The 23351-nt window shown below is 40.4% G+C and overlaps 1 protein-coding gene across 2 annotated transcripts; it reads left to right on the top strand.

Annotated features, from left to right (window-relative positions):
• Positions 1-14430: 14430 nt before the first annotated feature.
• On the top strand, positions 14431-22817 carry LOC100257181 (glyoxysomal processing protease, glyoxysomal). 2 transcript variants are annotated; one of them, XM_010657141.3, is made up of 14 exons: positions 14431-14792; positions 15124-15170; positions 15265-15442; positions 15535-15585; positions 15672-15737; positions 16059-16202; positions 17731-17862; positions 18025-18128; positions 19524-19609; positions 19693-19787; positions 19876-20623; positions 20980-21178; positions 21793-21884; positions 22257-22817. In XM_010657141.3, the coding sequence occupies exons 1-14, from the start codon at positions 14727-14729 to the stop codon at positions 22526-22528; spliced, it is 2280 nt and encodes a 759-aa protein (XP_010655443.1). In that variant the 5' UTR covers positions 14431-14726; the 3' UTR covers positions 22529-22817. The 2 variants fall into 2 exon arrangements, with proteins under 2 accessions (XP_010655443.1, XP_019078180.1); XM_019222635.2 differs by having other exon boundaries at positions 14472-14792; positions 15330-15442.
• Positions 22818-23351: the final 534 nt, after the last annotated feature.

Here is a 23351-nt window from a genome sequence, read left to right as displayed (position 1 = left end):
ATCGATAAGGAGACAAATGAAGCAAAATGAACTGGTAGTGATATGTGTAATGATGATGCGAAGTATCGAACCCGAGATGGGTCACTGTAAGGGGAGAATAAGATGCAAAGGGAATGAGATGAATCACAAGCAACGATAAAAACGACAGCGAAACAATGGATATGTGAAGAAAGGTAGTGATCGACTCAGATCAAACATGAAGTGAAGTCACATCAATAATGAATGTAATGATGGGAAGGACAATGACTCGGAGTCCTAAGGAGAAGGTCACTCATCTCTCTCACAAATAGATATGACGAAGCAATACAAATAACATGGGATCTCAAAGAGCTCACATACGAACTCCCAATAACGAACATACTCGATAAAAATGACCCCCAGACATCAATATACATACCCAATGATCGAGAACACTATGCACATACACACACGTGCTAATAATAATAATAATGATTTTTTTTTTTTTTTGATTTTTTTTTTTTTGATTTTTTTTTTTTGATTTTTTTTTTTTTTTTTTTTTTTTTTTTTTTTTTTTTTTTTTTTACATATATACAAATACGCGTACCCTGAACGTGAACAAATGAACCCCAAAGATGATATCAATAACAAATGGACACACCCCCAAGTGATAAGGTAACAAACAAACTCTCTCTGACGAGATGACCTTCTCAAACCAAGGATCTCTAAACCAGTGTCCGTGAGATAGATGATGGAAATGATGTGACTATCCTCCATGTGATGAACTGAGGAGGCTCACCACTCAGGGTGGAGAGAATATGAGACAAACAAATAGTAGATAGGATAAAAAAGAAGAGATGAATAACACAACCAATAAGATGAGATGAAAATGCAGAGGTGCAGTGATAGGAAAAGATGATGAGAAAAACATGCCCCTAGGTCCAAGGCTCATGAAACTACCAAACAATGCATGCATACATTAAAAAGGACCCCTATCCCGGTGTGAAAATGTGAGCAAGGCGATAAGAAAGAAAGGCTATAATGCGCATGCGAGGCTCAATGGGCTAGCAACGGACTATGTATCAAAAGGGAGTAACAAGGTAAATGGCTAACCGAAATGATGGCCACCCATCCTGCGACCATGGTCTCAAACATAGTACCTCTTTAGCTGATCCACATTGGTTGGCTCTGAGAATCGGTTTCCATCTAAATCCATCAACCATGCAGCGCCCTCTGGGGTCAACTCCCTGATGAAATAAGGTCCGCTCCAGTTGGGTCTGAACTTCCCTCTAGGATCTCTAATCAATCCCCTGATGACTTTCAGAACTAAGTCACCTACCTGTAATGGTCTGGGCTTGACCCGCTTTTTGAAAGCGCGGGCCATCTTCCTCTGATACGCACGAACATGGTCTGCTGCTCTCAATCTCCTCTCATCTAGGAGATTGAGCTGATCAAATCGAGCCTGAGCCCAATCTGCCTCGGGAATCTGCTGCTCTAGTGCTACTCTCAACGAACCCATCTCAATCTCAACGGGTAGCATCGCCTCCATGCCATATACCAAGGAGTAGGGTGTGGCGCCTGTAGAGGTGCGAAAAGAAGTCCGATAAGCCCACAATGCAAATGGGAGCTTCTCTGACCAATCCCGAGAAGTCTCGACCATCCTCCGTAATATCCTCTTGATATTCTTATTCGCGGCCTCTACTGCCCCATTCGTCTGCGGCCTGTACGCAGACGATCTATGATGCCGGATGCCGTATCTCTGTACTAAGGTGTCAACCTCTGCTCTGAAATGTACTCCTCTGTCTGAAATCAACTCATGAGGGACTCCATAGCGACAGATAATGTGTGATCTGATGAAACTAGCAACTCCAGACGATGTCAATCTCGCATACGAAGCAGCCTCCACCCACTTGGTGAAGTAATCGATGGCGACCAGGATAAACTCATGACCACTGGAAGATTTCGGTGAAATCTTCCCGATGATATCGATACCCCATACTGAAAAAGGCCATGGTGAAGTCAATGCATGCAACTCCGAGGGCGGAACGTGAATGAGATCTCCATGTATCTGACACTCGGGACATCTCTGAACGAACTGGCAACAATCTGTCTCCATGGTCAACCAGAAGTATCCTGTCCTCATGATCTTACGGGCCAACATATGCCCTCCCATATGTGGTCCGCAGACTCCCGCATGAACCTCTCGCATCACTCTATCGGCAGAAGCGCGGTCCAAACATAATAGCAGCATCCCATCAAGTGATCGTCTATATAGTGTCTCGCCACAGATCACGAATCGGGTGGCCAACTGTCTCAATGCTCTCCTATCCTTGGCCGTGGCGGCCTCAGGATATACGCCGAGTCTCAAAAAGTGATATATGTCATGATACCATGGCAAACCATCATCTGGCTCTGCATCATCGATCAAGCAACAGTAAGCAGGAGCAGATCTCGACTCGATCAACAAAGGTCGAACAGTGGCGTCAACGGGAATGTCGATCATGGAAGCTAGAGTAGCTAAAGCATCAGCAAACTGGTTCTGCGCTCTAGGCAGATGGGTATATCTCAAATCATCAAATCTCCCAACCAGTAGCTCCAAATATGCATGATAAGGCTTAAGCTTCACATCTCTAGTCTTCCACTCGCCCTGAATCTGTCTCAATACCAGATTGGAGTCACCAAACACCTCCATCTGTCTAATCCCGAGCTCAAGGGCCGTCTCTAACCCCAAGATACAAGCCTCATACTCAACAATGTTGTTCGTGGCAGGATGTCGATCTGAGAATGCCAAACGAACAGATCTGGGAATGTGATCACCATGAGGGGATATCAACAAGACGCCTATCCCATATCCAGAATGGTTAGCTGCACCATCAAAGTACATGCGCCAACCCGACAGACTAGTCACAGCAGCGACATCCTCGTCTGGAAAGTCATCATCAATAGCTCTGGCATCAGAAACTGGTAATGAGGCTAAGTGATCTGCGACAATGCTCCCTCTGATGGACTTCTGAGTGACATAATGGATGTCAAACTCAGTCAGAAGCACCAACCATCTCATGAGGCGACCAACCAAAGCGGGTCTATCAAACAAATATCTCAGAGGATCCAAGCGAGATATCAAATGCACGGAATACTCGGTCATGTAATGTCTCAACCGGCGAGTGGCCCAAACCAATGCCAAACAATAACGCTCAATCATGACATACCTCGTCTCGTAGTCTAGCATCCTCTTACTCAGATAGTAAATGGCTCGATCCTTGCCCGAATCATCGAGCTGAGCTAACATGCAACCCAAGGCCACGTCTGATACGGACAAGTATAAGAGTAGAGGACGGCCTGGTGTAGGAGGCGCCAAAACAGGAGGTGACAACAAGTACTCTCTGATCCTCTCGAAGGCACGCTGGCACTGGTCATCCCAAACAGTAGGTTGACTCTTCCTCAAGAGTCGAAATATGGGCTCGCAGATGTCTGTCAATCTGGCTATGAATCTACTGATGTACTGAAGTCTGCCCAAGAAGCCTCTGACCTCTCTCTCTGTCCTCGGCGCAGGCATGTCAAGAATGGCTCTAATCTTGTCCGGATCTACCTCTATGCCTCGCTCACTGACCATGTATCCCAAGAGTTTCCCAGAAGTCACTCCGAAAGTGCACTTCTTGGGATTCAATCTCAATCTGAACTGTCTGATCCTCTCAAAGAACCTCTCAAGAGCTGCCAAATGATCTGATCTATCTCGGGATTTCACTATCATGTCGTCTACATAAACCTCGACATCCCGATGCATCATGTCATGGAAGAGGGTGGTCGCTGCTCTCTGATATGTGGCTCCTGCGTTCTTCAATCCGAATGGCATGACTCTATAGCAATAAGTGCCCCACTCGGTAATGAAGGACGTCTTCTCCATGTCCTCTGGAGCCATCAAGATCTGACTGTACCCGGAAAATCCGTCCATAAAGGACAACATCGAATGACCTGCCGTACTGTCAACTAGCATGTCGATGTGTGGAAGAGGAAAATCATCCTTAGGACTGGCCTTGTTGAGATCTCGAAAATCAACACAGACTCTCACCTTGCCGTCCTTCTTGGGAACAGGGACGACATTGGCCAGCCACTCCGGGTACTCAACCACTGATAAGAATCCTACACTGAGCTGCTTCTGGATCTCCTCTTTCACCTGCAAGCTCCAACGAGGGTGCAATCGTCTCAACTTCTGCTTAACCGATCTGGCATGGGGCAGAAGTGGCAAACGATGCTGGACGATAGATGGATCAAGGCCCGGCATGTCCTCATAGGACCATGCAAAGACGTCCAAATATGCCCTGAGCAACTGGATGAGGCTGTCCCTCTCATCTGTAGATAGATCTGACCCGATCCTCAACTCCCTAGGCTGATCTGCAGTGCCAAAATCAACAATCTCTGTGTCTCCTACAGCAGGTGAAACCCTCTGATCAACGGCATCCGAATCGGAAACAGAAGATGAGCCATCATCTGAGTCATGCTGTGCAATCTCATCATCAATATCAAAAATCTGTGATGTGGGTGAAGATGGTGCAGATAAATCAATATCACAAGAGACAGGCAAATACTCAAAAATGCTCAAATCCATAGATGGAACATCGGAAACGATGTCAGAACGGGAGACGAACCCCGACAGAACGTCAAATGAAAGAGGTGGGTCCACAGAGTCGGACGCTCCCTCAACAATGCCAACATGGCTATCAATCAAATCATAAAAAACTATAGGGTCCTCAACAGACTCCAGAGCAGGGGCAGTCAGGCTCTCCTCGGCAAGCTCGATGGCGGATACCCCGAAAAGATCGAATGATGAAGCAAGCCCAGGATGACCAGTCTCCTCAATCTGGCTCATGCTCAGGGCGAGCATCTCGTCGATGTACTCGTCGTGTGGGGCGGCTCCGTCCACTATGTCCCCGACCTCATCAAAGGTCCCATGCTCATCGGTCTCGTCCAGGAAGCAAAGCGTCATAAGGCTAGTGCGATCTGGAGAAGAAGGAGCAATCAACACAGAAGTCGAAGGACCAGGGGCTCCGTCTCCCAATCGTAACTGCTGGACAAGGCGCTGAAGCTCAACCTCCTGGGTGGTACTAAGTCCGCCAATGATCACGTCTGCGCGGGTCAATGGCTCTGATGCCCTCACAAAGTAATCAGATAAGCTCATGGTGTATGGGCGAAGAGGATAGTCGAAAGGTGTATGAGTCAGCCGAGCCCTCACTCTCTCCTTGCGCAAGCGCGCCATATAGAGATAATCGGCCTCAGTGGGGATGAACCCGAGTCCGAACGGTACGTCATGATCAGGGATGGCTATGAACTCGCTCGGTCCATGCTGACGTCGGCCCAACCCCATGCCGGGTAGATAGGACATGCTCCGCATAATATCGAGCACCACTGTGCTCCCATGCTGGTCAAAGGACATGGCCACAAAATCTCGACAGAAATCCTCTATCTCTACGGTCTGCACCTCATCGAAGGTGAATCCAGTCAGAAAAAGATCATCATCAGTGTGACTAATCTCGAGCACAGGCTCGGCAACAATGAACATGTCTCCCACAGACTGCACCACGACGATCTGACCATCGTGAATAAACTTCACCTTCTGATGAAGGGAAGAAGGAATGGCTCCAGCTCTATGGATCCACGGTCGGCCCAGAAGCAGGTTAAAGGATGTAGGAATCCTCAAAACCTGGAATACAGCGACAAAAGTGGCCGGACCGATCAGCAACTCGATCTCCAATGTACCCATGACCTCTCTACGGGTGCTGTCATAAGCTCGAACGGTCTGAGTGGAGGGACCAAAATCAGAAGGAGCGTATCCAAGGGCGATGGCGGTGGCCAAAGGACATACGTTCAGGGCCGAGCCATTGTCCAAAAGGACAGATGGGACTCGGCGTCCTGAACAACCAACAGATATGTAGAGCGGGCGAGTGTGGTCTGAGCCCCCCGGTGGCAAGTCATCATCGGAAAAGACAATACAAGTGGCTCTGCCAGCCGTCATCATATGAATGAGTCCCTCGGGAGTGGTCGTGGTATCAACTCTGATCTGGCTCAAAGCTCGAGTCAGTGCATCCCGATGAGTACTGGAAGACGCTAAAAGGCTCCAGATAGAAATACGAGCCTGAGTGCTCTGCAACTGCCTCAAAATCTCGTCATCCTCTGCTCTGACCTCCTCCTGGGAAGCAGATGTACCCTCAACTGGCCTAGCTGCCGCGGGAGGTGGCTATCGCATCACTCTACCCCCTCGGAGGATATACTGGATGTCCGGAGTCTGAGAAATATCAACATGTGGAGCTCGAACCTCCTCAACATCTGGGATCAGAATGTACGGCGCCTGAACGCTATAGCGTGTGAATGTCAGAGGCTCGGAAGTGGCCGCCTGTACAAATGCTGCCTCAGGAACTAATCGGAACGGAGCAGGCATCTGTGGCTCTAGAGTCACCCCACTCGTCTCGTAAATCCCAGCTGGCATGATAGGCTCTGGGTCTGGATCATCCCAACTCAACATATGGACATGATCATCGGTCTCATCAAAGTCCAAGAAATGAATACCACCAGCTGGTGGGGGAACTGCATGTGTGGTGTGGGTCGGCAACAGGTTTGTGGTCACACTCGGCTGGCCCAAGTGTACCAAACCCTGGTCTATCAGATCCTGAATAGCGTGCCTCAGAGCGGTGCATCGATCGGTCTCATGTCCAAGCCCCTGATGATAAGCACAGTGTAAATCCATCCTGAACTGAGCTGGAATCGGCTGAGGTAGTGGCCGAGGGGTGAGAGCAGTCAATAAACCAGCCTCCGTAAGCTTCCGAAGAGCCTGGCTCAACGGCATGCCTATCTGCGAGAACTGCCTCTGCGTCCTCAAAGCAAACGAAGCAGAAGTCTGCTGGGCTCCAGGTCGGGGATAAGGCGCCGCAGGTCTCGCGGTGAACTGAGCAGCGTAGCATGGCTGCCCTGTGGCTGTGTAGGAGACCGCGGGTCTCTCAATGCCCTGAGTGGCATAAGAAGGTAAAACCAATGTCTGCGGCATGTGTGTCTGATCATAAACCGGACGAGGTGTCCGTGGCCTGTACTGATGAGATGCATAGGAAGAATGAGGCTCAGAAAACTGTGGAATCGGCTGATGGCGTCTGAAAGGCCTCTGACTGGATGAACTGATAGCGCCAACCTCTGTCGGTCTCGGTCCTATGAATGGTTTCTTCCCCTTAACATCACTAGGGGAAGAATCTGCCCATAAACCTCTCGTGATGCCGTCCTCGACATCATACAAAGCCATAACCAGAGACCCAAAATCTGTGAACGGGGCCCCAACCACATGTCTGGCGATCCTCGGCTGTAGGCTCCTCAAAACCATCTGAATCTGGTCTCTCTCTGATGGTCTATCCACTATCTCAGCTATCTTCCCGCGCCAGCGGGAAATGAAAGAAGAAACGGACTCCTCTGTCCTCTGCCTCAGAGCCTCGAGCTCTCTCCTCGATACGTCTACAACAGTGTTAAACGAAAACTGTCGTAGGAACTCCTGGGCCAAGTCATCCCATGTACGGCGTCTCGAGGACTCCAGAGACGCAAACCAGCGCTGAGCCGCCCCACTCAGAGATAGGGGGAAAAGGGTGATCATCTGAGGCTCGTCTAGTCCATGAGCCCTCATCACGGTGCTATAAAGTCTGAGGTGGAGGCGCGGACAACCAATACCAGTGTACCTCTCAATATCTGGCATCCTGAACTTAGCCGGTAAACTGGCTACCGGCATACCCCCAAAATCATCCCAAACGACGGATCCATCTGACACTCTCATCTGTCTCATACACTGCTCGATGCGGTCCATGCGCGCATGCGTGTCATCAGCGACAACGGCCTGGGCGACTGCGGGTGGAGCGATCTCAGAATGCCCGTGTAATACATATGGTGATGCCCGATGCATTGAAGGAACGGGTGGGGGTGGTGGAGGTGGGTGTGAGTCATATGGCGTCTCATCCTGAACTGTCGATGGTCTACCCTGCTGACCACCGATCTCCTGCCTGAGGCTAGCCAAAGCCTCCTGGATAGAAGCCATGGCAGCCGTGAACTGATCGACCGTGACAACCTGCTGATCCATATCTGGTGTATCTGAAACCCGAACTAATCTGCCCTCTACTCTGATCCACGAAACTATACCCAGACTGAGAGTAAAAATCCTGATCCTGAAAGTACTCCTCCTCTGCTCTGATCCACAAAGGTATATCAAGACAAGGAACAAAGGTCCGATCCTACAAAGCACGAAGAACGGAATAAGGACATGGCTCGGGGAATGCATAGAAGATAAGATAATCTGAACGGGAACAAGCAAAGCATCCAAGTGAAGATGAGCGGTCCGACCGTACTCAAACTCGTCCTGATCTCAGTGCACTCTCAACTGGAGACTAAACAGAGGGAAAAATCGGATCCAAAACTGCGGCTACAGAGGCACGGAAAGCCCTCAGATGCACCCACGTGTAGGGAGGGAATCCTAATCGAATGATCTACGGCTCAGCCTACAAGGTCAAGGTGGCTCTAAATGGACAAGGGTGGACTTTAAAATATCCCTAGCAGAAGCGATCATACCCTCCGGCGGTACGCAACCCTCTGCACGCCTCCGAAGAGACGGGGCGCTTCCATGCAAGGTGGTCATCACCTCCACACATGCACTACCTCGCATCCCAGGGGGTTTCCTATGGTGAAACCTCTCAAACTCTCAACACTCAATAGTCTACTAGCGTGCACAGTGATGGTGTGGGTGCATCCGAAACCCTAAGAAGCTAAAGCAGGATATGAAACACACTGGCCACACAAATATCCATGAAACCTAGCTCCGGGCTATACAGGTCTTCAATGATCGGACTCCAATTGACATCAAAGTGTCGCTCTCCTCCAGAATGCTCCCGTGCATCGATATAGCCCGTCGCTAGACCCTACTCCTAATCTCTGGCTCGGTCAGAGAGCAAGCACACAGAAGGTCTCACACTTGCAATAGTGAGAACCGGGATGAAAGGGATGACCGAAACCAAGAGAGTTGGAGGTAAGGGGATATATATGCGGCCCACATGGACAAGCAACATGCAATCAAGTAGAAGAAAGGCAGTCATGCGACATGCAGTCAGGCAGAGTACAGGATATATCACTCATGTATACATACAAGTCGTGACAATCAAGATGAATAATGATATGAACATCATGCTCAAAGACGACCGAGAGGATATACAAGTCAGAGAATCAACATGTCAAACTGAGTGATATACAGTGGTGAGTGTATGCATGTGAAGTGATCAGAATAATCATGGCAAAATCAGAATCAATGCGCTAAGCAATATGAAATGATCAATCAATATAATCAACATGTCAAATATCTCAAACAAATATATCGATGAAGCACAAAGAAAATCACTGTGTCAGAATCTCCAATCAAGATAATCGACCAATACAATCAATCATGTCAATGTCCCAAGTGAAAACTCGGGAACCCTCAATGTGCAATCAAGAAGTGAGTATCCACTAATCGACTCATCAAAAGCCACATTTGCTTCATCCTAAGTTCAAGCTTGACCCTCTCACATCCCCAGTGGAGTCGCCATTTTGTGGACCCCGCATTTCGGCTCAATGCGTTTCCCACTCGATGGTGGAACTCAATTTTGATTTCGAAAAATTGATCTTTATTGATTAAGAAAAATTGACTTGGAGTCGCCACTTATTTTTATTTTATTTTTAAAGGGTAAACAAAATAAGAAAGAAAAACCCTAAGTGTGACTCCTTGTTTTGGAAAAGGTGGTCTGTGAAAAACCGGATCGGGTTCGGGGGTCAGGTTACTCATCGGGAAGGTACGATAAAGACCGTAGCACCCCTCTAAGCCCCTAAAGTCGGGTCTCTACTAATAAAGTGAAACTGACGTGGCAATCGAATAAGAAAGTCAATGGATACTCACATCAATCATGCATATATGAGAATCAGAATAAGTATAGCGAATGATCAGAATGAGTGAATGCGTACCTGGGTAGCAAACAGCAACGCGCTATCATGGAATGAGGTTAGTGAATAAACACAATGATTATATGTATATCAAGGAACAGAGTAAATCGATCACACATGGCAAATGAATCGATCAATCAGTCAATCAATCATGAAATCTCATATGTGGGGCCTCCACCAAAGCCCGATTGATCTTGCATGGACCAAATCCGTAAATTCCATTATTATGGAATTATGAAAAACGGCATTCATGTTTATATGATGTTGAGCGAAACAGAAGATTATTTGAAACCCGAAAGGAATTAAAACTGTTAGAGAGAAAATTGGATTTTTGAAATTTATTTGAAAATTGGAGTCTCGAAAATTATTTGAAAATTGGAGTCTTGGGAATTGAATTTAAGAGTTGGACTTTTGGATGTCAAATTTGAAAGCAATTAGAATTTTAGAAATCGGAAATTAAATTCGGAAATCGGGATTCAAAAAAAATGGAATTTTGAAATGAATAAATAAATAAATAAATGAAATAATAATAATAAGGATGAAAGTAATGATTGAATAAATGAACGGGAATACTGGAATTTTTGAAATTGAAAATTAAATTCAGAAGTCAGAAATTTCAAAGAATTGTTTAAAATAGAATTTTGAGATAAATAAATAAACTATTAGTGATTAAGTAAATTAATATGAATATGGGAATTTTCAGGATTAGGAATTTAATTTGCAAATCAGAAGTTTTAAAGAATTGATTTAAAATGGAGTTTTAAAATAAAAAAAGATAAAATACTAATGATTAAATAAATTAGTGAGAATGGGGGAATTTTCGGGTTTAAGAATTTAATTCGGAAATCAGAAGTTTTAAAGAATTTAATTTAAAATGAAGTTTTGAAGTAAATAAATAAATAAAATACTGATGATTAAATAAATTAATGGGAGTACTGGAATTTTCGGGATTAGGAATTCAATTCGGAAATCAGAAGTTTTAAAGAGTTGATTTAAATTGGAGTTTTAAAATAAATAAATAAAATACTACTGATTAAATAAATAAATTAATGTGAGAATTAAAATTCCAGAAATTGGGATTAAATTTAGAAATCAGAATTTTGAAGCGTTATTTAAAGATCTGGATTAGGAGAATGATTTAAAGATGTAAATTTTAAATTTAAATAAATAAATGGATAAGGTGATAACCATTAGATAAATAAATACAAAAAAAACGAAATTTTGGAAATCTGGATTAAATTTTAAAAGCCGAATTTAGGAGAATTATTTAAAGCTGCAAGTTTTAAATTTAAATAATTAGATAAATAGATAGAGTGATAACGATTAGACAAATAGATGTAAAAAAAACGGAATTTGGAAAATCTGGATTAAATTTTAAAAGAGGAATTTAGGAGAATTATTTAAAGATGTAAGTTTTAAATTTAAATAAATAAATAAATAATAAAATAAAATAATTATGATTAACTAAATTAATGTGAAAATTGGAATTACTCGAAGATGACATTTTTAACAAATAAATAAATAATTAAAGTGATAATAATAACTAAAATGATAGTGATCAAATAAGCGGATATGAAAATTGGAAATCGGAGATTGAGGATCGAGTTAGGAAATGGGGAGGTCGGATGATTGAATTTTTGCTATCAGGATACGAAGGCCTATGTAAGTATCTAAATAAAATGACAAGTGGTGGTGGACTGCATGCCAAGGGGGCCATGCAAGGTGGGGGGGGGCCCGGGTTCGCACATCTTTGCATCTTTTCCAATTCCTCCACTTTTGAGAAAACGTGACTAACTTACCATAATCATATTTATTTAATTCCCCTACACACTCACCCACCCTCATGCAAAGCATTCCATTCAGCCCTTCCATGTCCTCAGCTGGGTTACACATTCCCCAAGCTCTATCCATATACCCTCCACATCATTAACTTCTTGGAATAGTCTCTCCTTCCAAACACATAGCCCCTCCACAGTAGGACATGTGACTGCTACTACCACTGATGACACCTACAGCTAGCTCACTCGATGCATTCTTTGAGAACCCACTGACCAATCGAAAACGGAGTCGTGACACTAGCAGAGACGGCGGTTGTGGCAGGGGCTTCCGACGCCATCGTCGCAGCTTCCCACTCCTTCCTCGTCATGTACCTGGATGAAGGCGGCGCGAACGGATCCTAGAAGTCCCAGCTGGACTGCGCCGGGGCGGGGGTAGTAGAGGAGAGGGCTGCTATGGCGAGCATGATATAGAAATGAACGGGAGAGGGTGAGTGTATTGATGAGTTTGGTGAGTATATGGGATGGAATGAGTAGGCTGTAGTGAGAGAAAATGTAATGGATGAAAAATGAAATGAATTCATGGGGTATGAAAGATGAACATGCGTGAATGGAGATGAATGGGAAAAGGATATGCATCAATCAATGAGCTTCAACGGAGGTGGGAGGAATCAAATGAATATTAAATAGAAAGAAAAAATAATAATAATAAAAAAATGATAGCAAACATCTCCTGAAGAAAATGAAACTCGGCCAATCCGATCATCAACAAAAACCAAATAAATGAGATATATGAATCGCGTCAAAATATCACTGAACTAGCCTAAAGATTAGCTTCAATTTTTTTTTTATGTGGTATTTGATATTCACACCCAATCAACAAGCAACACACAAGAATTAGTAGAGAAAGAGAGGGAAAGCATAGCAGTTAAAACAAGTTGGAAATCCATAATAGTTGCACCTGAGGACGATCTTCTCCGGCAAGATGGGTCGGATTCTTAACCGTCCTCCCTCTCCTCCCCGAAAGTCCTCCCCCTTGCTCCCTTTTCTTGCTCAGACCCAAAACCACCCAGAAGAAAATTTCCCATTTTTTCTTTTCACTTCCTCAGCAAGCCACTGAAAAGAATCCCCTCTGTCCCCCCTGTCCCCTAGCTCCTCTGTTCCTCTTATGTCCCATCTGGCCACCCGAGAGCAGCCCACTTGAGAGCCATCTCAAAAGCAACCCAAAAAATAATGATAAATAATCCAAGCAACTCTCTCCTCCCGGGGGGGTCTACACCATGATATGTTTTTTTATATTTTCTCAATCATGCTCGAGTCAAATTTTGCTTTGGCAATTTCTCATCAATTCAAAAGTGTTTTCATTATTTCTTTGTCTTTATTTCTATCTTTTCTTTTCTTTTCAAATTATTTTCACTTTTAAAGGCCTTATTTGAATTTCTTTTTGCCTTGTGATTTTATCTATAAAATTAAATGAAAATTAATTCCTAATTTTGAACAAGTTAATTTTGATATATTTAAATAATATGGAATTGTTTACGTATCAACACAAATATTTAAAAAATGTTTTAAATTTAAATATATTGAAAGTATCAAATTGAAGTGGGTGTTTAATCAACCAATTTAATAATTTAATTTAAAATATTAAATAAATTAAATATATTTGATAAAATAATTTTTATTTTATATTTTTACTTTTATTTATTATAATTATCTCTATTATGTTTTTTGTTATTTCATAACCTTTATTATTATTTGACTTTAACAACTATTGTTCAACCTCTATTATTGTTTTGATCCTTCTTAGCTTTGAGATCAACATGACAAACAACGACTAGCTTCATCAAGAGGTCATATATTTTTTCTTATATTTTATTAAATGTGAGTAAATTACAAATTTTAGATAACTTTTTGCACGTTGAAATATAAATATTGTTTAGCTTTTTAATATGCATTTAAAAATAATTTGGTGCGTCATTATTTTGTTGTAAAATATTATTTCATTTTTTATAATCAATATTTTATAAAATTTTAGGTACTTATAATACTCTAATATGCATTTAAAAAAATAAATTTATTACTTTATATTAAGAAATAAATATTAGTTATAATTTACCCATATAAATATATCAATTTGATTATTTAGAATAAATTTTAAATTAATTTCATAGAATAATCATAATATTTAAATTAAAAATTAAGTAATAAGTTTTAAACCCAAAGAAGTGCTTTATAACCCATCTAAAAAATTATTATTAAAATTACTTATTATTAAAATTGGGATATCATGTAATATATTATTAAAATTATTGCAATATATAAAATAGAAAATTATTTTATAAAAAGAAAAATAAACAAGATGTGAAAAATAATATTGCTTTAAAAGGGTTCAAGTCAAATTTCTTTAAGAAGCTATTAGTTATAGAATAAAACCACACGTGTTTTGGAAAACTGTTTTCAAAAATTATGTTTTGAAAATAATTTTTAAATTTGGAAAATAAGCTTAGAAGAATAAATTTTGAAAATTTCTTTTAAAAATGGATTATTTTTAAAATAATTTTAAATAATTTCCTTGTTTTTTAAAATCTTCCATTGCCAAATATTTTTACGATAATAATCAGCACACAAAAAATTTTCAAATCAAAATTCTAATATAACCAATTAATAATAATTTTTTTTTAAAATATTTTACCTCAGAAATGCCGTCCGGTAATTCGGTGGGAGGTTGTAAGTTTATGAAAAAGGCTGCCTTGAATTGCGTGAATCGTGCACGTCATCGTTAAAACCTCCGAGACTGATAGGAGGCAAATCTGCAACACTGTTACGACGTCGTTTTGCTCAGCTACTGCCTGGCCTCCGAAGTTCCAGACTCCAATTGGCTTTTTCCTCTGAAGGAAAAATCACCCTTGTTGGACGAGGGTCCAAAGCTTCGCGAGCTATTGAATTCAATCCACTTGGTCCCAAGTTTTATATTAGCTCAACCTTCCAATCTATCATCGTCTTCTCTACATGGGTTTGCCGGAAATCGTTGATTTTGCCCGTAACTTCGCCGTCATGGTCAGGGTCCAGGGCCCCGTAAGTCCATGTCGTTCTTTTTTAATTTTCTTTCTGCGCCGTTTGTTTTCCAGAAAAATATAGGCGAATAAGCGGAATTGGAATTTGAATGCTAAATTTCATTATTCGGGTCTCTGAAATCGAATTACTACTCAGCTGATCCTGATACATATTTTGGTTGAGCAACGATTGAGCTTTTCATTTTTTTTTTTTTTTTGATTTTTCTGAAACAAGAACAACAGAAAACATTACAACTCACTAGCCAAATGGGTATTCGGTGTTTCTATGAATTTGTTATCATCACTCTTGCTGTTTTCTTCTACTGAGCTATGAGCTTTCTGCTAAATTTCAGGACCCGAAGGGCCTAAAGATGCGAAAACATGCTTTCCACCATTATCAGTAAGCTAAAGATTTAATTATACCTTTATGATTGTATGTAGTTTTCACGTTTTCTATGCAATTACTAAATTTTCTCTCCTTGGGTGATTTGTAGCTCTGGCAAAACAACACTTTCAGCTTCTGGAATGTTGTTGCCTGATACCCTTTCTGACATTTCAGCTGCTTGCAAGCATATCCACAGCAATAATGATCGGAATTCAATGTTGGTTGTGTCTGTTGCATCTATTCTGGAACCTTTTCTCTCCCTACAACATAGAGAGAACATTTCCCAGGTTGAAAATGTTATAAAATACTGTTTGTGATTTCATAGCTCTGTTTTGGGTCTGAATTATTCATGCATTTCTTTACATTCAATTCCTTGCAGGGCAGCCATCCTGAGTTGATACATGGCGTTCAAATTGATGTAATGGTAGAGGTAAAAAATGTCAACAACCATTCTTTTAGTGGAAGCAATGGTGATCTGAGCTTGAATTCTCAATATTTATGTTTTTTGATCTGCAGGAAAACAACTCTGAGGAAATAGACAAAAAGGCTCCTCATTGGCTACCTGTCCAACTTTTGGCATTGGTAGGCATATGAATTACCTAGTTGTGGATTAAACATCTAGTTAGGATTAGTCAAATGGCTTGCTCATGGGGTTGCACATGTTCAGTTTCTACTTAAAAGTTATTTTAGATGTAACAATAAATTGACTGATGGTTGTGCTGAAACTATGTTTTTTGTCTAATGTTTTATGCTTCTGTTTCACACTAGTGGTCTTGATACCTAGTGTTGATATACATATGAATATTTTTTTTACCGTCATGTAAATTCAATGTGCTTGATTAAATCTGATACATATAATATGGCCCTTGATGTTGATCTATTAATGTATTGTGCATTATGGAGGTTGATGTCCCTGCATTTTCCCTTGCTGTTCAATCAATAATTGAAGCTTCTTCTGGCTCACGGGAGCAAGGCTGGGATGTGGGTTGGTCCTTGGCCTCATATACTGGTGATTCACATACTTTGGTGGATGCTATTCAAACACAGGTTAGTCTCGCATAATTTTTGTCTTTTACAGTCTTTGTCCTTTTCTTCAGTTGGCCTTTATGAATGCTGATTAACCCCCCAAGTCATCAACTGATTATCAATGATTAACAATTAGCTGCCTACATTTCAAATTGTTCTTTCTGTAAGTAATATCTTGGATAATGAAGTTGATAACAGTTGAGTTGGGAAGTGGCATGGAGGATAATTTTATGTCTAATCTGTGCAACTCAATGTTAAATATGCCATAAACAAAAACTGGATATTGCATTTGCATCAACATACATAGCCCTACATATTCAGCGTATTATGAGAGGAGAAAGTGACCTGAATTATGGTTTAGCCAAGGGAAATTTCCAATCCAAAGATATCAGTGATGTAGCATGCTCCTCTGTTCTATCAGTTAACTGGCATTTTTGTGAAGCTTAAGGCTGAAGCAGATTGCCTGGACTTGTGAGTGGGGAATGTTTCATATCTGTGAACAGATGGAATTGTTTATGAAGATGACCAATTGCCATACATCACTAGTGATGGAATTTTATTTTCTTTTCTTCAAAATTTTGGATATCATCTTGCATATTGAAGATCAAAATGGTTCTTATCTAATACAGCTAAACCTAATTACTGAGTATGATGGTTCTGCCCCTCCCAAGGTGTAGCTGTCTTTCCTTTAACCTGCAGTTTGGATGGATTTAGATTTAGTAGTGGGCTCAAAATATCACTTGTTTATGTGGAACATCAGCTAGAGGTATGTGATTAAGCATTATTTATTATCAATTCATTTATGATATGGTGGAGGATATACGTGGAAGTCAAATATGTTGGATTTAATCCTCCTTATTATGATTGGAAAAAATCCATTAAAAATATGAAAATAGGAAAACATTGGTTTAGGCGCAAGGGACTTGTTAAATTTAGCGATTTTCCCGATTATGATGTGGACTAATGCAAACGTTCTATTCGAAAGCCATCTGCTTGTTAACATACATGAGTAGTATACAGACCCACCTAATGTCCGCAGGTTTTGAAAATGTATTGAATTTCTTCAGAGGACTAATCAAAGCTTCCTTGCTGCAAGACAACTCTATTGCAAATCAACATTTGTGAATGAGGGGAAAAAGGTCATTTGGGTTTTGTCTAATCACAGAAGTGAATGGCAGAAAGCTCATGGTGGAGATAGGTTTCTTTAACCTATGGACATGGTGCTCCAAACTGATATCTCTAAGATTATTGACCGAACAAGTGAACAGCTCAGGATATCAATAGTCACTATTTTGAAGGACTGTAAAGAAAGAAACCGTTCCCATAGGTTTACAGAATGACATGCTTAGATTTGTGATGATGCCACAAACAGTTGAACTTTTAAACAAAGGTGATGGTTAATAGCCTTGAAAAACAAATCTAAGCTGTCATTTTCAACCATCAAATGATTGCACTCCTGTTTTCAATTGTTGCCTGGTTGTATTTGAAAAATGCTTCAAAACTCAATATGCATAACCTTCCTTTTTGATAATTTAATCTACAATTTCAGGTTGATTGTAATGCTAAATCTTCCATAGAGGGCCAGAGGCATTTTATGGTGGGAGATTCCTCCCATCCAAGTCTTATGGGAAAGTCAACTGCTAGAATCGCCCTTCTTGGGGTCTCTTCCATAAACTCTAAGGTAATGAACCTTTTATTTTATTTATATTAGCATTCCTTATGTTAATTAATAATGTACTAAATATCAAACAATTGAAAGGAAATTTTTTTCTTGCCCATAGCATTTAGTTGTACACTTTAGTCAATATTCATGACATTGACAGGGTGGATACCTGTAATTTAGGATCTGCCCAACATAGCCATATCACCCTCAAATAAGAGGGGGGATCTTCTTCTGGCAATGGGTTCTCCATTCGGTGTCCTTTCGCCTGTGCACTTCTTTAACAGGTATTTTTCCTTTGTTGTCTAAATTCATTTGATGCTTCAACTTTTGGTTTGCTACTTGAAAAGATTGCTCTGTGAAGCATCATCTCAATGTAAATTATTTGGAACATACCTTCAAAATTTTTAATAAATTGCCTTTTATTTAATTTTTACGTTCCTCCAGTGCTATCTCCAGCTGATAGGGCTGGTTTTCTTTCAATCCCTACCTCACATTGGATTGTATATATGAAGGGAGAGGTGAAGCTGGTCACTGTCTAATATATTTTCATTTTTGCTGTTCTTTTATTATTTTTCTCCTTTTTCATCTTATTGTATTGCAAAATTTGAATTATCCTCCTTTGATTTTCATTCTCCCCAAATCTAATCAAAGTCTGTCAATCACCATCAAATGAAGGAGACAACTGGTCAAACCTGGTATGGTTCTAGTAAGTGGATTTCTCCTCATTGGTTGTGGTAACTAATGATGAAGTGTAAAATAGATGGTACAAATGTTATAAGTGTTTCAAATTCTTTTCTTTATCTACCATTTCTTAAATTAGATTATATGTGCTAATGAGTGAAATAATTAAAATAATTTTTTATCTTGGCTTAGTGATTAAGTGCTTTGACCATTTGTTCAAATATTTATGGTTCAAATTTTTTGAACTTTTTATTTACAAGTTCTGAAATTTAATGATTTCAAGGTATATGCAACTATTTTCTTCCCTTTTAACAGAACTTGAAAATGTTGAAGGGACACAACTTTTGAAAGAGATAATGTCTTAAAGAGAATCATCAAAGAAGAGGGTCAAACCTTGAAGTTGACAACGTCTTAAAGAAGAGATCTGTTGCATTCTGCAAGTTAGATACATGCAGAAAAACCTAAAGTTGGAAATCTTAGATGATTTAAAGGCTTGAAAAACCAAGGGAAAATTCTCTTATGTAAATAGTTATCATCTTAAAAATTTTAAAATATAAATTATTTTTATTTTCATTTGAGCATCTTTGAACTTCACATTGCTATATTTGATTGAATGACACCCTTTTCTCTTATATCGCCCTTGATAGGACTGAATTTAGGGTCTTTCTGGAGAGTGGTGAAAGTTGTTAGATGTAAATGATGCTAGTGTACAAACTGAGGTCACTTGGTCATTCAAACTTTGGGAGCTAAATTAATGCTCTCCCTCTCTCCCACGTGCACACACACACACATATACTCTGAGGCCATTCAGACTTTGGAAGCTAGTTTAATAGTTCTCTCTCTCTCTCTTTCACACACACACATGTACACACACATACATATGTGCACGTACATGTGGTTGCACACACACTTCACACACTCTCAGTATGGCAGAAACTATTTCACTTTTTGTTCTATCCTAATTCTTCTTTGTTCGACCCCTTTGTTGCTTGAATCAGTATATCAGTGGGATCCATTGCCAACTGCTATACACCAAGTCCTTCCAGAAGATCACTGTTGATGGCTGACATTAGGTGTCTTCCTGGTGGGAGCATTTCTCTTGTAGGTCATCCTTGGTTCATTTAGTACTATTGGATTCTGATTCCATTCTGACACTTTATCTGTCAGGGATGGAAGGTGGTCCAGTTTTTAATGAACATGCACAACTTATTGGTATCTTGACGAGACCATTAAGGCAAAAAACTGGTGGTGCTGAAATTCAGGTAACTTCAAAACATTCTGATCTCTCTTTAACTAGTTTAATTGTTTAACACATCATGTGAAAGTAACAACGCTAGCTTCTGGTAACAGCTGGTAATCCCATGGGAAGCCATTGCAACTGCTTGCTGTGACTTGCTGCAGAAGGAGGTTCAAAATGAAGGGGAAATGAAACATTATAACAGGGGAAACTTAAATGCTGTAGGGAAGAAATATCTATTCAGTGGCCATGACTCAGATGGACCTTTCAACTCTATGCACCAGCAACCTGATTGTTGTAGCCCTCCATTGTCATTGATTGAAAAAGCAATGGCTTCTATTTGTCTTGTTACCATTGATGATGGAGTATGGGCATCTGGTGTTGTGCTCAACAGCCAAGGCTTGATACTCACAAATGCTCACCTGCTGGAGCCATGGAGATTTGGAAAAACAGTTGCAAGAGGTGGAAGATGTGGAGCCGAACCAGAGATACCTTTTATCCCCTCTGAGGAATCTGTCTATTGCAGGGATGAGGGCACTTATAGTCACCAGAAGAGTCAGGATTTGCTACCAAAAACATTGAAGATTGCAGGTTCTTCTGTCATGGATGGACATGGGGGATATAAATCTAGTTCAACTTACAGAGGCCATAGAAACATACGCATTCGCCTGGATCATACAGATCCTAGGATTTGGTGTGATGCTAGGGTAGTGTATGTTTCTAAAGGACCTTTGGACATTGCCCTACTGCAGCTTGAGTTTGTTCCAGGTCAGCTTTGCCCTATTATTATGGACTTCGCATGCCCATCTGCAGGATCAAAAGCATATGTTATTGGACATGGACTCTTTGGGCCTCGATGTGGTAAAGTTTTGCTTACCTTATTTATCTATTTTGGGTGGGTTTGGAAGTCCCAAGAAACTAGGTCTATAACATTTTGGATGAGCTTAGTTTGTCAAATGCACAGAATTTGTTTTCAAGATTTCAGCACTTGTACCTTTTCTTATGATGCAACAGAGCTATGGAGGATTTTACTTTCAAATAGTATGAAAGACAAACTAGACAAATGCTGTTTCCATAGGATATTCAAACATGCCATGATCTTTTATAGGTTTTGTTCTTAGTTCTACTTCTTACTACATAAAAGAATTTCACTAATTTTTAACCTTCTATTTTACCCTGAGCTTATGTATCTGATCCAGCTTTGAAATTTGTACCAGACTTCTTCCCATCTGTTTGTGTTGGTGAAGTGGCAAAAGTAGTCAAATCAAAGATGCCTCTGTCCTGTCAATCCAGTTTGCAAGAGAATATACTAGAAGATTTTCCAGCAATGCTTGAAACAACAGCTGCTGTGCATGCTGGTGGTAGTGGTGGAGCTGTTGTTAATTCAGAAGGTCATATGATTGGACTCATTACAAGGTACTGGAAATAATATTTTGCCAAAAAAAAAAAAAACTGAATAATGGAAGTTCTTGAATTGAGAACTACTTTTGTCCTCAAGTATTTTCCTGAAAAGGTATGAAATTACGACACTCAGCTAAAAGTGCATGTGTTCCTCTCTTGAAGATGGGGAATACCATTAGGAGGAGGATTTGAATATCACACCGAGGATTTGAATATCACACCAAGATGAATTCATAGGGAAATTTATTTATTTATTTTGTGATATCGTTGATGATTGATCACTGGACATTAAGAGGAAGCTTAAAAAGAGAAAAAAGACATTGAGGGGGAACTTGTGGGAGTTGAATAAAATGGATGGGTGTACCTTGATACGAAGTCAGTGCTATTAACTCACAGACTTGTGTCATATTACTTGCCTCCTATACAGCACTGATAGGAATTGTATTATAAGGACATCCATACTGGGACAATGTGAATTTGTAAAATTTGCTAATTTCTCTGAACAAAATTGTCATAATTGCTCTAGTATTATTCTTATAGGTGATTTTAGATGCAATCCTTTTATTATAAGCTTTTTCTATATGGTCAGATTGAACGTCTATATTTAATGAGATATATTGCTGATACAGCAATGCACGGCATGGTGGAGGGACAGTTATACCACATTTGAACTTCAGCATTCCATGTGCTGCCCTGCAAGCTGTCTACAAGTTCTCGAAAGGTCATTTCACTAACAGAGTTCTGATTCCATATTAAAAAATGAAATGTTTCTACTTTGCTTTCCACAATTTTTTCAACGCTCAAATGCATCATTTACATTGTAGTTGTAACACTGATCCATACTCACACACGGTAGAATCAGCATAGTAAGGCAAAAATGATTAAAATTTAGAATTTATGGCCTTAGATTTCTAAATTTAATTTATCGTGTTTGCAATGAACATAGAATTGTAGAAAAAGATTAATTTCAATTTTTGTAAAAGAAGACCAATCATTTTCATTTCATATGGGTTCCCAAGTAGAGTTTTGAGTGTATTTACTGAAAATAGCAGTACATTTGCAAGTTCTTTAACACTTTCTTTTCCTTCAACAGACATGCAGGGTATGTCACTCTTACTAGATCTTGACAAACCAAATGAGCACCTTTCTTCTGTATGGGCATTGATGCCACCACTGTCCCCCAAGCCAGGCCCCTCTTTGCCTAATCTTCCTAATCTTCCACAATCTCTACTGGAAGATAACAAAGAAGGCAAGGGCTCGCGATTTGCCAAGTTTATAGCTGAAAGAAATGAGGTGTTTAAAAAGCCCACTCAACTTGGCAAGGTGGAAATGCTTGCTAATGAGATCATTCCTAGTAAGTTATGACAATCAAGGAGTCCTCTTCTACCAAAATAAGAAGATTATCATCAGAATATGAGGTTCAGATTGCAATGCCCCCCATCTTGCAGTATGTTTAAGTCCCACCAGCCTCATGGAATGGACTAGTTGGGGAAATAAACCAGGGGAATTTTTTGTGGTTCTGCCAAGCCCAAGCGAGTCAATGTAATTCATGACAATTGGTTATTGCACTTGATGTAACTTAACTAGTGAAATTTTGATGTCCCATATTTTTTTTAAAATGGAAATGACATCATTCCATGCTGTTTCCATAGCATTTCAGTTTTGTAGTCTCATGGGATAGACTGGAGTTTTTACAGGTAATGGGTCCATCACCTTCTCAATTCATGGTGATATGTACCTGTCGTAAAAAATCAGTGACCCAATCTTTGTGGTGAAAAGACAAGCAGACACAACAATTGTCATGAGTGTGAAGCATGGAATTCCAAATACGTCTGAGGCCTTGAATCCCAGACTTCCCAGTTCCAATTATACCAGATTTTAGAAAAAAGATAAAATTGTTGCTTGAGAAGGCTCCCTTGATAAATAAATTTGACCCTTTAAAGGAAACAGTCTTTTAGAGCCTCCAAGTAGAAGGATGAAGGGTCAAATTGAAGCAGCAAGTTGGGATACTTGGAAAATTTGAGGGAAAATGTAAAGGAATGTGGGAAAAAAAGGGAAAATAGAAATGAATATCAGTGAAAAAAAGAGTAAAGGAAAATGAAAAAGAGACTTAAAATTTAAAATAGAAATTCCCTCAGTTGCTGATCCTACGCACGTGATTACCCACGCTAACCACTTGGCATTGTGG

This window comes from Vitis vinifera, chromosome 10, assembly GCF_030704535.1.
Source record: "Vitis vinifera cultivar Pinot Noir 40024 chromosome 10, ASM3070453v1".
In the NCBI taxonomy this organism is placed as follows: domain Eukaryota; kingdom Viridiplantae; phylum Streptophyta; class Magnoliopsida; order Vitales; family Vitaceae; genus Vitis; species Vitis vinifera.
Note: the sequence above shows the minus strand (reverse complement) of the source record. Positions and strands in the feature narration are given on the sequence as shown.

Bases quoted from the DNA above. Each gene is read 5' to 3' on its own strand.
- LOC100257181 (XM_010657141.3), top strand. From the start codon at position 14,727: ATGGGTTTGCCGGAAATCGTTGATTTTGCCCGTAACTTCGCCGTCATG. The intron at 15,443-15,534 runs GTTGAAAATGTT...AATTCCTTGCAG, and splicing joins ATAGAGAGAACATTTCCCAG to GGCAGCCATCCTGAGTTGAT. The intron at 19,610-19,692 runs GTGGGAGCATTT...TTTATCTGTCAG, and splicing joins TGACATTAGGTGTCTTCCTG to GGATGGAAGGTGGTCCAGTT.